Here is a 15,823-nt window from a genome sequence, read left to right as displayed (position 1 = left end):
GCTATATATTTATTTATTTATTATTTTTGCTCTGATCAAAACACTATGGAAACCTCCATTTGGGACAGTAATTGTTGTGAACCAATGAAACAGACTAACTAAAAGATGGAGATTATTCTCTTCACTTTTTTTTTTTTTTTTTTGCTTTGTTTTGGTTAAGTTCAACTTCAAGCTCAAAAATGATACAATATTTGGCTCATAAATGTAGTAAAACCGTCATATTCACAAACATTTACATCTAAACTGACTTTTAAATGTGTGTTTATGTAACAGTTTGAGCCTTTGTGGTGGGAATAATTCATGTGTTTCTTATGCATTATCAGAGAGTTTGCAGCATCAGTGCAACTATCTTATATGAAGACATAATATTGTCAAGAGCAGTAAAGACAAAATTTGAAACCTAGATGATTGGTCATTTCAGGCAAATAATTATGGAGCTAGAACAGTGACAGTAAGTTTTGGTATTGAAAATAAAATTTGGAATAAAAAAAGAAATATTGACACTAAAAAGTAAAATCAAATTTTATTTCAAAATTATTTTTTATGGCAAAAAGTTGAAGACTCACTGAGTGTGGAGGGGAGGAGTTTGAGAGGAAGGGCAAGGACATTGTTATTTACACTAGCCTACATTTAAACTGGCATTGGAAAAAGAGTAAAAAAAATTTGTAAATTGTCACTGAAAAACATCAGAATGAAAAGAAAAAGCCAAAACTTACAGTCACTGTTCTAGCTCCATAAGAAAACATTAGTCATGTTTCACATTGGAAACAAGTGCTGTTATCTAACCCTTTGGCAGACTCCTTTCAAATCTGCAAAGACAATTTTGGACTTTTAAATTTTCACTTTCAAGATGGACATGGGTTGCAGCAAAAAAAAAAAAAAAAAAAAAAAAACGAGCCCTCAGATGTTCTTTGTCAGTAAAATGAAAGTTTAATGTGGTCAGTTTGCCCCAGCATCATCAAATTTTAACTCCTGGACGGAACAAGAATAACAAAGCAGTTGTGATCGTCATATCTTTCATCTTTAGCAAAATGCCAATGAAGTTTTTTGTAATGCTGTTGTGTAATCACACCACTAGATTTGATAATGTGTTTTTTCCCTTTGCTGGTTTATTTATTGAAGAGGTTTTCTGTTCAGAAGTTCACATGGGAGCCTGTAATGATTTCTAGTGTGAAACACCAAAAAAAAAAAAAAAAAAAAACACTGAACACTGACTCTGAACTACTGTACAAACCAACTGCAAGATCATGAAACACAGTAAAATGCAAGTGCATGAGAATGTATGTGTTCATCAGATGTCTGTTATTTTTATACTCAAAATAAAGGATTATTTTTCCTCTAATAAAGCAGATGTAAATAACTACATTTGCCTTTTTTAAACATGCATCATTCTGAACATGACAACCAAGGCTGCAGCCACGGGGGCAGTTTTGGGAGGGACCAAATTAGACACTGGGGAGTTTGACGGATCGCAAATATGCCCATTTTCACCCAAATAAGGCAAATTCTTTGCAGAACTTGATACACAGTAATATTAGAAACAATAATACTAATAATTGCAATATATTAAGTTTATTTATGCTTTTGATTAGATTTGCTAATTATTATTGTGGGCAGCGGTTGCCTGTCATAGCATAGCAATTTTTGAATTTATATTTGTATTAATATATTGGGAGTCATATTTTGGACATATTTGAATATTGTCGGGATGTGTGTCTCCATGGAAAATATTCCCTGACTGAGACACATACAGCAGAGATCCAAGTCATTGTTTTGTAAGTCCCAAGTCCTAAACTTTGAGATATGTCATAATGTACCCTTCAATAAATGTAAGGCCATTTGAACAACAGCGTAATATATTACTTTCATAGCTTAAATAGTCTCACAACAGAATGTTTTTTGTATGCTTATATCCATTTCCTGTGGTATTTAATTCATTTCATATCGGAAAATGTCCATAACATTTTCTTCCCAAATTGGCTTGTGAGACGGTAGTGTTTTCCAGTCACAAAGCTCAAATTCAGGTGAAGTCATGAGTCACTGGTGTTAAAAAGCCCAAGGCTTTTCAAGTCATGTGACGCGAGTCCACACACCTCTAATGTCCAGTGTTATTGACCAATTTAAGTTTAACATATATGTACGACAACAGTGAATATGTTGGCCCTTGAGCAGTGAAGCTTTATGATAAGACTTTAAAATCTTAAATACCAACATTAGTGTCAGTTGGGCTCTGAAATGTCACTAAATAAATATATTTGTTTGTCCATGAATGAGAAGTGTTCACCAAACTAAACACTTTAGCAGCTTCTGGGTTTTATAGTTGGGGTTATTGAGTTCCCCTGTCTGAGAGTCAAGAGAAAGAGCAATGTCGACATCTTGTGGCCGTTATGCTTAAACAAAACCACGACAGGTTGTGATTAAAGCTCTGCAGGTGTGCATCCCACAGGTAGACCACCTCTGCTGATCAGGTGAATAAACGTCAGTGAATGATTCCTCCATTTTCCCTCACTTGGACTGTTGTTTTGAACCATTTTTCGATTATTTTGCACCCCACGTTGGACCACTTTCAATGCTTTTTTGTCCTCCTGTTACTTCCCTACATTCAAATGTGCTTCACATGGTTGGCTTACAAAGCAGGTGGAGTGGGTAACTACTCTGGAGCCCAAAACAATCAGGGGTCCAAAGATGCAGCAAATTTGTCTGGCAAAATATAAACACATTTAAAAATTACTCCTGAGACTCCTTCATTGTCCACATTTTTTATATGGTGCATATTCCCAAATAAATGTGTGTTCAACCAGAATACAGAAAATTAAACTGCATAAAGCCAACCTGGGACAGGGATGTATTGCAGTATAGCAAAGCTGGCATCAGTGGCTGGTTTCTGGCGCTTTTAGAAAATATATAATGATCTGCCATGTCTGCTTTGTGCTCGGTAAATGCAACAGAACATTTACGCAAAGCATAGTAATATACAGTCTTTGGTATAAAGCGGAAATGAAAAACTTTATTTCTAATTCAGGAGAAATCATTTCCTGAAGAATTTAAAGTTCTTATGTTTTTCACTTAATGCATTTTGTGATATTGGACACACAAAAAATGCAATTTAGCGGCCCATTTTCTCTCAATATAATTGGTGAATATAGTCACGTTCTAAAAATTCCAATACTAATAATTAATAATTTTACATTAATATGTTTAATCATTTTATACCTTTTCTTTTTCTTTCTCTTTAAGTCCATTTTTTTTTCTTTTTTAAATTTGATTTAATTTTGTTTTTATCATGTAGCATGCCAGCAGCGCCCTCTGTCGGTCATGACGCGACACGCTTCTGACGTACACTCCGATGACGTGGACGTTACAACCGGAAGTGAGTTTTCATTTTGGTTACGTGGAAGTAGCTTCTCTTATGATCGAGGCTGAGCGCATCTTTAACTCTCATCCGCCAGCTTCATCTCGACATAATGATTAAAAAGTTTGATAAGAAGGACGAGGAGTCTGGTAAGATTGCAGAGATATTATTTTTAAAAGTGACAGCGTCTGAAAAATGAAAAGTACTTCTGTAATGACGAACGTTTTGAAGCTAACGCTAGCCTGTTAGCCGGCTAGCTGAAGTTAACAGCGGTCAGGGTGGATTGACCTGTCCAGTAATCGTGGCTTAAAAGCTATTTTGTATTCATATAACATTTAATTTGATTATCACCTGATTTGCAGTTGCATTAAAATGCGTTACTGCTATTGTATGTTTCCCCAGTAACACCAGCCTTAAGCTAAGTTTAGCGTTAGCAGTGCAAGCTAGGCAGCTGGTTGTTGTGATGTTAGTTTTGCTCCTTAACAGACGTGTCCTCTCTGAAAATGAGCTCAAAATATAGATGGAGGAAATTACCGCAGTGCTGCTTTGATTTCGGAATCTGTCTGCAAGTGCAAATTTGTCTTTCTTAGTTTTTGATCCTTTTATATTGAATATATAACGTTAACATACGCTGACGTCAACTCTGCGTCCTTTCTGTGTGCTAGCTTTGAATGAAGTTCAATGAAAGTTAAACTGCACAGAGATCTGACTCTGCTGTTTTGACATGTAGGAAGTGGGTCAAACCCTTTCCAGCATCTGGAGAAGAGTGCCGTGCTGCAGGAGGTAAAGTGTGCGCCTCACATTGCTTCAAACATACTCTGCTCTTGTGTGAGGTAATGACAATAAGTCAAAGACACAAAATCTTAACCACTGAAATTAAATAAAGTGTCTGTTCTTGTTCACAGGCACGTATCTTCAACGAGACCCCTATCAACCCAAGAAGATGCCTTCACATCCTCACCAAGATCATCTACCTCCTCAACCAGGTAAGTAGTTGCTTAGCAAAAAATGACAAGTCACTTTTTGTTGTTGTGTGTTGTGTTGGGTTGCAGCGATATACTGGTTTTAAGGTACACTGTAATATGAAAGTAGATGACTATCATACTGTGTACATCTGCTTATCTACAGTATTGAGAGAAAAATGCAGTTGGATTGAAAATCTCACCTTTATTTAAGTTTTGTTTTTATACACAAACTTCCATTTAACATAGTTTCAAGTCTTAATAAAAGTGTAGAACATTTGTTCATCCAAAAGTGACCCATCTGTTGTCTTTCTGATTGATAATACTAATTAATAATGATAATAATTGTGTAAAAATACTGCAATATTTTCAGAGATGGTTCTCGTACTGTAAAAATATCATACTGTTGTAACCCTAGTGTTGAGGCGGTGTCTTAAGATCTTGTCTAAGAGTTTAAGATCTCATTCCCATGTCTTTGTTTATAAAGGGAGAGCATTTTGGGACCACAGAGGCCACGGAGGCCTTCTTTGCCATGACCAGGCTCTTTCAGTCCAATGATGTAAGATATTATTCAATCATTCATCATTTTATATGTTTAAGCCATCAATCTTTAGTGTTCATAACGCTTGTAATCTGTCTCTCTCTTTCAGCAAACCCTGAGGAGGATGTGCTACCTGACCATCAAAGAGATGGCCAACATCTCCGAGGATGTCATCATTGTCACCAGCAGGTTTGTACCATGATGTTAAATTGCTTTTAAGTATTGCCTGTTTACAAAAACTGAAGTCTGACTGAGGAAGTTTCTTTTCTTGGCTGATTGTTAGGTCCTCTGAAACTGTTGTTCACAGTTTGTTTAAGCCGGTTGCTCTTAGACAGCTGTTATCATCCACTAACACCAGGTTCAGGGTTCCTGGGGTCATGGAAAACCTCGTGGAATTAGTAAAATATTTGGAAATTAAAAACAAAAGTCTTGTTTGTAATGATTTTTTACAGTAATCTTACATGAACAACCTTCTACATCCTTGAAAGTCATGGACAACTTTTGGAATTTTGTACATGAAAATGGCAACCGTGCAAGATACATAAAGTGACAAAAGTGGATATACAGAAATTTGGCTATTTTTAAAATTTTAAGAAATCTGGTAAATAGACATGGTCTGTTTGACTGTTTAAATTATTACAGAGGCAACCAACTCTTTGTAAATGTAATCGTAATTGTTGTAATGTTTTGTAATGTCAGTGTATGTAAAAAATCCTGTTTTGATGTTTTACAGCCTGACCAAAGACATGACAGGGAAGGAAGACGTGTATCGAGGACCTGCTATCAGAGCCCTCTGCAGGATTACAGATGTGAGTGCTTCTTTAATTATGTCTTCCTTGTCTTCAGTCTCAGCATCTTCTCCTTCACGACATCATCTTATGCAAGAAAGAAAACATGCTGTATATATTATATAATTCTTATAGTTAATTGAAGCATAGTTTTTGAGTTTTTCTTGTCATTTCCGCAGACCACCATGCTGCAGGCCATTGAGAGATACATGAAGCAGGCGATTGTTGACAAGGTGCCCAGTGTGTCCAGCTCAGCCCTGGTCTCCTCACTGGTAAACATTTCATATTTCACAAATAAATCCGGAAAAAGTTTGCCAAGATTTTAGATTTTATTCTCTTGATATTTTGTGCTTCTGTATAAAACAACGTAAAAATATAAAGTTGTAAAATTATATCATATAATTGCTGGTGGTTATAAAGTCCTTTCTGTTTGTGTGTGTTCAGCACATGGTGAAGATGAGCTACGATGTGGTGAAGCGCTGGGTGAATGAAGCTCAGGAGGCTGCTTCCAGTGACAACATCATGGTCCAGGTAAGTGGTACAGATATGCATAAGGACACTGGAATGTATGTTTTTTTAACCGTATATTGTGTGTGTAGAGAGAATTGTACGTCAGTTTGCTCATGATGGAGTTCAAATTTCAAATCATCGTTTGTGTTTGTCCCGTCTTCCAGTACCATGCCCTGGGGCTGTTGTATCACCTCAGGAAGAACGATCGGCTTGCTGTCACCAAGATGCTCAACAAGTTCACCAAGTCTGGTCTCAAGTCTCCCTTCGCCTACTGCATGCTCATCAGGATCGCCAGCAAACTGCTGGACGAGACCGAGGGAGGGTGAGTCGACCTGCAGCAGTCTGATGCTTTAGCAGAGTGACCCAAGGACATCTGGTTGCTTTTATAGTGCAGATGATTCTCCACTGATCATTTATTTGCTATCATGTATAGTTTCTCTGAGACGGACTAAATACATGGTAGGGCTGCTCAATTACGGCAGAAATCATAATCTGCTAAATTGCTAAATCTGTTGCTAGAAAAGTCACTAAGAGGCTTTGAAAATATATATAAATATAGAAAGAAATTCATTAAGTTAGCAACACAAAGTGCGCAGCTGCAAATAAACGGTTTACGCTGCAGCCTTAACACAGGACAAAACAAGAGCCTCATTGTGAAACAGAACGGGGAACAATAATCGTGTTCTATCTTAGTCATGTTGTTCTCATAATTAAGGAAACTAAAATCGGAATTGACGATTCGATTTGATTAATGACCCAGCCCTAATATGTGGCACAAAGTGAAGGGTTGGTGTCTTGTCAGTTTTTTGTTTGTTTGTTTGTTTTTACAAGATTGTATTCTGTGTTTTCAGTCACGACAGCCCCTTGTTCGACTTCATTGAGAGCTGCCTGCGGAACAAGAATGAGATGGTGGTGTACGAGGCTGCCTCTGCCATCGTCCACATGCCTAACTGTACCGCCCGGGAGCTGGCCCCTGCTGTGTCTGGTCAGTAGTTTGCTCACACCTCATTCATTTTAATAATAATTTCCATCTGTGCTGTGAACAAAGCGATGTGTTGTTGAGTCTCATTAGGAATGTGTTTGTCTTCTTGCAGTGCTGCAGCTTTTCTGCAGCTCTCCCAAAGCAGCCCTGAGATACGCTGCAGTCAGGACCCTCAACAAGGTACAGATTGACTCTCAATCCCTCTCTCACGGCTCGTTTAATGATATATCATTTTGAACAGTCAAAAGTTAAATTGCATGTGTAAAAAGGCTGCATAAAACTGGTTTACTGTAGCTTCTTTCTGATTTCCCAGCTGGAAATATTGTTTGTTTGCATGCACAAAGTGCCAGGGCCAAAATTACTGTTGCATAACATTTAAATTCATTTCAAAATTACAGGTTATTTTACAGCTTTAAAATATTCTGCCCTCTCTCCCAAGCTTGGCAAATAAAATCAACAGAATACGCTACACTGTAATTTCCTTTGTGTCCACCAGGTGGCCATGAAGCATCCATCAGCTGTGACTGCGTGCAACTTGGACTTGGAGAACCTGATCACCGACTCGAACCGCAGCATCGCCACACTGGCCATCACCACTCTGCTCAAGACTGGCAGCGAGAGCAGCGTGGACCGACTCATGAAACAGATCTCCTCATTTGTCTCCGAGATCTCGGATGAGTTCAAGGTCGGTCACTTTGTAGTTCAATTATTTTTTAATCCTGTACTGCAGTACAACTAAATCCATAAACTTAGGCTGTCCAGGTTTTACAGTGAGCAGAGAGATACAATTTAATCATCACAGTGAGAAGCCGCTTACATATCAGTAAGCAGGACATGACAAATAAACAGTTTATCTTGCTTTAAATCAGAAAAGCCACCAAATACACATTTGGAAATGAAGGCCAAGCAGAAATGTAAGCAAACTTGTTGAAAGTGTGAAAATGTGCCGTGATGAGTTGTTTTTATCACCCAGGCTTTCAGCTCCTGTAGCCACAAAAGATTAATTTCTGATATTGGATTCAGTGCTTTTAAATCCTGTTGTTTTTGGTCTATTTTCATTTTTTATTTTTTTTGTTTTTGTCCTTAATCTGTTGCTGATGATTGTTTACTGCAGGTGGTGGTGGTGCAGGCCATCAGCGCTCTGTGCCAGAAGTATCCCAGGAAGCACAGCGTCATGATGAACTTCTTGTCCAACATGCTCAGAGACGATGTGAGTTGATAATTAACCGACCCTCTTCACACTTTGCGCTTTCACTTACGGGTTTGATTACTGAAGGCTGGTTCATATGTGCAGACGTGTCAGATACCCAACAGATGGTCGAGTGTACATTGGTGTTGATGAGCAGAGCTTCTTGTTTTTGTCCACAGACTGTGTGTGGGTGATGCTTGTAATACTGCGTTAAAGTCCCTCAGTGAACACGTCTCTTCTCCCTGCAGGGTGGTTTCGAGTACAAGCGGGCCATCGTGGACTGCATCATCAGCATCATCGAGGAGAACCCAGAGAGCAAAGAGACTGGCCTGGCTCACCTGTGCGAGTTCATCGAGGACTGCGAGCACACGGTACTCGCCACAAAGATCCTGCACCTGCTGGGCAAAGAGGGCCCACGCACCCCTCAGCCCTCCAAGTACATCCGCTTCATCTTCAACCGAGTGGTGCTGGAGAGCGAGGCTGTTCGCGCAGGTTAGACAGAGCCGGATACAGTGTGAATTTCACGGTCAAATTTTTGGTATTTCTTTCATAGTTTTTAATAAGTTTTAATAATTTGTTTCTTCTTCCACCTCCAGCTGCAGTCAGCGCTCTGGCTAAATTTGGAGCTCAGAATGATGATCTGCTACCGAGCGTCCTGGTTCTTATGCAGAGGTACTCTTTTTCTTTCTTTTGTGATATTATTGGTATTGAACTCTATAAATTTAGATCCTGTAACTGACCTGGGCAAAATATGGCCTGAGGGCCCACTGAATGGTCCCACGAGCACTTAGAAATATTGCACTCAAAATTAAACAAAAGGTAGAAGGTAGAATTATTGGTCATTTTTCAAAGTTTAAAAAACTTTGAAAAATGGCTGAGCAAGACAAAATCATCCACTTCACTCTCCTGCGACTGGACACTAGACAGAAGAAGACTTGGTCGAGGAACAGCTCCCGGTCCAAGTCAGGCCAGCCTCACCCTGATACCGGCTCTCCTCCCTCTTTTCGTCCGGCACTTTCAGTTTCGTTTCTCCCCTCCAGTCTGTCTTGCTTGTTGCTGTATGCCGTCGGTGGGGACCCTTTCACGGTCCGCTGCATTCAGTCCAAACCCCACACAACTTTACCCGATGCTGATACGTGCCTCCCTATTGTAGAAAAGCCGTGCTTCAGCAGATGATCTATAGTTTTGTTGTAAGATTTTAACATAGGTATGTAAATGATCTTTTGATGTTGTATGATTTTTAACATTTAATGTTCTAACAGGTGCATGATGGACAGTGATGATGAAGTGCGTGACAGAGCAACTTTCTACATGAATGTGCTGCAGCAGAAGCAGAAGGCTCTGAATGCTGCCTACATCTTCAACGGTAAAGACACGCTGTCAGGGAGTGAAAATGGCTCTGAGTAGCTGCTGGTCAGGCTTTCCAAACCAAAAACACCTCACTCTTAGCAAACAAAAAATGTTAACTTCTTCTCTTCTGTGTGTTGCTCTCAGGTCTGTCTGTTTCCATCCCTGGACTGGAGAAGTCTCTCCACCAGTACACTCTGGAGCCCTCAGAGAAACCTTTCGACATGAAGAGTGTCCCTCTGGCCACCACTCCTATCACAGAACAGAAAACCGGTACAACCAAACAGCTGTTTACTAATAGGCACAGGGTTTAATACTCAGCATAGAGGCTATCACTTTCAGAAATCAAATAAATAAGGAGAATCTGTTAATGTTGTTTTTTCCTCCCAGAAATCGCCCCAGTCGCCACCAGCAAACTGCCAGAGAAGCTGGCCCCGTCGCGTCAGGACATTTATCAGGGTAAGCTGTCTGGCCGTCATCAGATTACAGAACGTTACAATCTCGTCTGTCCTCTGTCTTTGTTTTAATCCTCCTCTGCTTTTTGTCCATTTTTTCAGAACAACTGGCGGCCATCCCAGAGTTCCAGGGTCTCGGTCCACTCTTCAAGTCCTCCGAGCCGGTGCAGCTGACGGAGGCTGAGACAGAATATGTGGTGCGCTGCGTCAAACACACCTTCGCCAGGCACATGGTGTTCCAGTTCGACTGCACAAACACTCTCAACGACCAGCTCCTGCAGAAGGTACCAGCTAAAAGAAGATGTTATTTCTCTAATTCTTTATTTGGACTATTAATGGGTCTTGGCTCTGGAAAATTAAAACTGTCAAAGAATAGAAAACAGAGTCCACAGTATTGAGAATAGTTGCAGAATTTCAGACAGCAGGTTTTGGGAGGAAATTGATGTGAACATGTCCATCTTCGTGTCAGGTCTTAGTGCAGATGGAGCCATCGGAGTCCTATGAGGTGATACACTACGTCCCGGCCCCCAGCCTCCCCTACAGTCAGCCTGGTTCCTGCTACACTCTGGTCCGCCTGCCCGATGACGACCCCACCGCTGGTACGAACACTGTGACTTTACTAGGCTCATGGGAGCAGTGACAGATTGTCAAATAAGCATTACATTGTGTCATTCAACAAATCTGCAAACATCGCTGAAAAGTGACTGCCAGTATCTCCAAAATATTAGCTTTTAAGCTGCAAATAGTATGGTTAAGCATTAACTGTATTTGAAAAGCTGAACATAAAACATATATTTACTAATTAATACTTGATATAGTAGTTTTTATACATTCTAGCACGATGCATTAAAAAAACTATATTTTCACATACTTTATATATGCAGGATAATAGTTATTTTTAAATAGTTTACATTCTAGCGATACACAAGCATAATACACACATTTTCATATTGTTACCCATTTTATATATACATATAATAATACATATATTTTTGCATGTTTAAATATTTTACCTGTTGGTGTTAAACACTGTAGCATAACGCAGAGTTTTGTTTTGTTTTTTGCTTTTTTTATGTTTACGTACTTCTTATCTTCAAATGTCCCAAGATGTGTCCCTTCTGTCCACAGTGTCTTGCACGTTCAGTTGTACGATGAAGTACCTGGTCAGAGACTGCGACCCCAACACTGGAGAGCCTGACGATGATGGTTATGATGACGAATACGTGGTATGTAATTACGCAAACTATCAAAACAAAGACAAGACACTGTATTTTTAGGTGTATTTGTGTGTCACCATAGGCCAATGTGGAGGTGCATTCTTACTTGTGGACAGCAGGGGGCGACTCCACTGGTTGCACAAAGAAGTCAGATATATTATAGGAATCTGAGAAAATGACCCTACTTTTCACTTGACCTCAAAAAACCTTTAGTTTATAGTCTCAATCACAAATTTAAATTCTTCAATTCAGCCTGACGCTCATTTTGTAATTTATGGTCCAGTTTAGAGAAAAATAATGGAAAATATGCTTTCCTTCCAAAACACACAAAGCAGCAATGAAGTGCAGCTTGGTGCGATTATTACATTCTTCTGCGTCCCAAGAGACGTTTTCATGTGTTTCAGCTGGGAAGAAAGTCTTTGTAACATGAGTCAACACGTCACAGGAATCACAGGACTCTCTTTGATGGTTGGCTTTGGGTATTTTCTGGATGCAGTTTGCCACTAAAAGTCAAATAAGCTCAACTTTTAGTTTTGCTGCAGCCTGGAGTTAGAAGCCTGCAGTGTCCAAAAATACTGCATCGCAGCTCACTGCACACCAAGCTTACTCGCTGCTGGTGTGTTTTATGCGTGAGTTTGTGGTTATCTTTCGATTGATAGAGATGTAGGAATGCGTCATTGACAATGCATCTGTCAGATTCGCCCTCTCATCCAAATATGGTCACTTTTGGCTCCAGAAAACAAAGATGGCTTCGGTCAAAAGGCCAACGAGGTTTGAAACGGCTGTCCACAAACCATTGGTGATGTCACATTTACTAATCTGTTTTATACAGTTTGTGACCTCATTCTTTTGTTTCCCTCTTTGCCTCTGTCACAAACTCCTCGTCCCTCCATCTGCCTTGTGTCTTTCGTCCTCCTCTGCTCTGCTCCTCTGTAGCTCGAGGATCTAGAGGTGACGGTTGCAGATCACATCCAGAAGGTTTTGAAACCGAACTTTGGCGCAGCGTGGGAAGAAGTGGGAGATGAATTTGAGAAGGAGGAGACTTTTGCCCTGGCGTCAGTACGGACTCTTGACGGTGAGTTCAAAATTAAGGCTAAAAGTATTACTGCACTTTTTCAAAATATAAAGGTCAAAGAACAGAAGTTTAGAAGTTTTTCTTTGCGTTGAACTGAATTTTCAGCATTCATTAATTCACATGCATTATTACTCTTGGTATATTTTATTTGCAAATAGCTCATTTATAAAACATGATAAACATTATGGAAAAACTATGGAAAAAGCTTTATGGAAAAACTGACACCTAGTGTGTGTTCTGTGACTCATCTGTGTTTTGCTTTGTTTTTTGTACAGAGGCAGTGGGTAACATCATCAGCTTCTTGGGAATGCAGCCATGTGAGCGCTCCGACAAAGTTCCCGAAAACAAGAACTCACATGTCCTCTTCCTTGCTGGTGGGTGTTGAATGTCACAATGGTTTTTGTTACCGTTGGGGTCTCTTTTTTTTGAGTTGTGTTGTGGTGTTTTTGGACACCAATTGCCATAAAAATAATAGCAGCTTTAACTTAGATTTTAGTGAATTCCAAATTTTGTATGAAATTCTAGTAACAGTCCTGCAAAATTAAGGTTAATGTACCTCCAGTATTATTGTAAGTTGTGTACCAGACATTTCTCATTTAAAAAAGTCATACTATAGTATGTGGTCCAAAATACCATTAAAAAGTCATACTATAGTATGTGGTCTAAAATAGCACAAAAAAGTCATACTATAGTATGTGGTCCCAAAATACCATTAAAAAGTCATACTATAGTATGTGGTCTAAAATAGCACAAAAAAGTCATACTATAGTATGTGGTCTAAAATAGCACAAAAAAGTCATACTATAGTATGTGGTCTAAAATAGCACAAAAAAGTCATACTATAGTATGAGGTCCAAAATACCATTAAAAAGTCATACTATAGTATGTGGTCTAAAATAGCACAAAAAAGTCATACTATAGTATGTGGTCCAAAACATCATTAAAAGGTCATACTATAGTATGTGGTCCAAAATACCATTAAAAAGTCATACTATAGTATGTGGTCTAAAATAGCACAAAAAAGTCATACTATAGTATGTGGTCTAAAAATAGCACAAAAAAGTCATACTATAGTATGTGGTCTAAAATAGCACAAAAAAGTCATACTATAGTATGTGGTCTAAAATACCATTAAAAAGTCATACTATAGTATGTGGTCTAAAATACCATTAAAAAAAAGTCATACTATAGTATGTGGTCCAAAATACCATTAAAAAGTCATACTATAGTATGTGGTCTAAAAATAGCACAAAAAAGTCATACTATAGTATGTGGTCCAAAATACCATTAAAAAGTCATACTATAGTATGTGGTCTAAAATAGCACAAAAAAGTCATACTATAGTATGTGGTCTAAAATAGCACAAAAAAGTCATACTATAGTATGTGGTCTAAAATAGCACAAAAAAGTCATACTATAGTATGTGTGGTCCAAAACATCATTAAAAGGTCATACTATAGTATGTGAACCAAAATAGCACAAAAAAGTCATACTATAACATGTGGTTCAAAATAGCACAAAAATATCATATTACAGTATGTGGTTCAAAATACCATTAAAATGATCATCCAAAATAGCAGGGGAAAAAAAGTCATACAATGATATGTGGCCCAAAATACCCGTAAAAAGTCATACCATAGTATGTTGTCCAAAATAGCACAAAAGAGTCATACTACAGTATGTGGTCCAATATTGCACAAAAATGTCATACTATAATATATAGTCCAAAAATAGCAACCAAAAAAAATAATACTGTAGTATGTGGTCCAAAATAGCACGAAAAAGTCATACTATAGTATGTGGTCTAAAATAGCACAAAAAAGTCATACTATAGTATGTGGTCCAAAATACCATTAAAAAGTCATACTATAGTATGTGGTCTAAAATAGCACAAAAAAGTCATACTATACTATAGTATGTGGTCTAAAATAGCACAAAAAAGTCATACAATAGTACGTGGTCCAAAATAAACACAACTAAGTTATAGTATACTATGTTGTCCAAAAAAGTAACAGAAAACAAAATAACAGAAAATGTCATTGTGTAGTATGCCTTGAAAAATAGGAGTAAAAAATGACAGTATAGTATCAATGAGCACATGTACCAGACTGACGTGTTATGCAGTGAGTGAGGGAAACACGGCGGGCTTCCTGCAAGATACATGTAAGTGCTCAGATCACATTTAACGGCATCAAAACTAGTCGGTCCAACACTTTAGTGCATTTCTGCACATTTGCATGCGTGCATTTTGCAATGCAATGACAGGAGCAGGTGAAAATAGCATAAAAAAACGATGTTTAAAATGGTACAATTCATTAAAATAAACAAAGCCAAGTTGATCCAATGAGAAAAAAAAAGCACTGTTTAGAGTTAGCCATCGCTGCACTAACGTTATCGAAAAAAGGGGAAAATTTTAGTCCAACTCACCTTGCCTTTTTATTTTTTATGTTTATTTATTTATTTATTTATTTATTTATTTTTATTTGACGTGCTATATTATGAAAAGTTTTTATGATTTTTATGACATAGGCTGCTGTAACATATATTTACATACTATAGTGTTTCGTTTTTATGTTGCATTTGACATACTACAAGTTTTTTTGAGAAAATGTTTTTATATATATTTTTTATGACATACTAGATTAAGAATTTTTTAAGGTTTTAACTTTTTTTTAACATGCTGTACTGTGACATTTTTAAACTGTTTTTTTTTAAAAAACATATTACACAATGGCATTTTTATGTTGTTTTTTTACATATACCATGACATGTTTATTAAGTGCTGTGCTTAATCGTGTTTTCTGCCAGGTGTCTTTCGGGGAGGTCATGATGTGCTAGTTCGTGCTCGCCTGGCGTTGGCTGATGGTGTTACCATGCAGGTGACTGTCCGCAGCGGGGAAGAGACGGTCGTCGATGTCATCCTGGCCTCTGTGGGATAAATCACTTGCAGTGCTGCATCGTTCAAAACGCAGCGACCTTTTATCTTTGCAAGACAAACTGTCTCAGACATCATTTTCTCACAGCCCTAAAAATTAAATGTATAATGATATTCTGTGTATTATGTCATCACCGTGCAAAATTAAAAAGCAACAGAAATGTTTTATTACTTCTGAACTATAAAATGTGTCTTCACTCTTTCTTTATGTCATCTTGTGCTCATGTTTATTCTTGTCAAATCTTCAATAAATTCTGTTAAAGTACACAAAAAGTTTTGTTCATTCAGACACTTTTTTTTTTACAAAACTAGTTTTATTTGAAGAAAAGTTGACATTAGGTTTTTTCATTGACATCAAGAGAAATGTACAAAATCATATCAAAATTCATTCAGAGTGCAGCTGATAGCAGGATTTAAAGAAACAACGGAAAATGGACGAAATCAAACTGGTGTCCCACATATAAGTTCAA

At 38.0% G+C, this 15,823-nt stretch overlaps 1 protein-coding gene across 1 annotated transcript; it reads left to right on the top strand.

Moving 5' to 3' along the window:
* Positions 1-3,380: 3,380 nt before the first annotated feature.
* copg2 (COPI coat complex subunit gamma 2) lies at positions 3,381-15,620 on the top strand. The gene is made up of 24 exons (XM_042511164.1): positions 3,381-3,501; positions 4,083-4,135; positions 4,258-4,338; positions 4,802-4,873; positions 4,965-5,044; positions 5,589-5,664; positions 5,823-5,915; positions 6,088-6,174; positions 6,318-6,475; positions 7,005-7,138; positions 7,248-7,315; positions 7,632-7,820; positions 8,250-8,345; positions 8,573-8,816; positions 8,921-8,996; positions 9,587-9,690; positions 9,819-9,944; positions 10,062-10,130; positions 10,229-10,410; positions 10,596-10,725; positions 11,255-11,352; positions 12,280-12,418; positions 12,694-12,792; positions 15,227-15,620. The coding sequence occupies exons 1-24, from the start codon at positions 3,465-3,467 to the stop codon at positions 15,355-15,357; spliced, it is 2,622 nt and encodes an 873-aa protein (XP_042367098.1). The 5' UTR covers positions 3,381-3,464; the 3' UTR covers positions 15,358-15,620.
* Positions 15,621-15,823: the final 203 nt, after the last annotated feature.

The sequence above is a fragment of the Plectropomus leopardus genome, chromosome 22, assembly GCF_008729295.1.
Source record: "Plectropomus leopardus isolate mb chromosome 22, YSFRI_Pleo_2.0, whole genome shotgun sequence".
NCBI lineage: Eukaryota > Metazoa > Chordata > Actinopteri > Perciformes > Serranidae > Plectropomus > Plectropomus leopardus.
The sequence above is the reverse complement of the archived record's forward strand: the minus strand, read 5'-3'. Positions and strand labels throughout refer to the sequence as shown.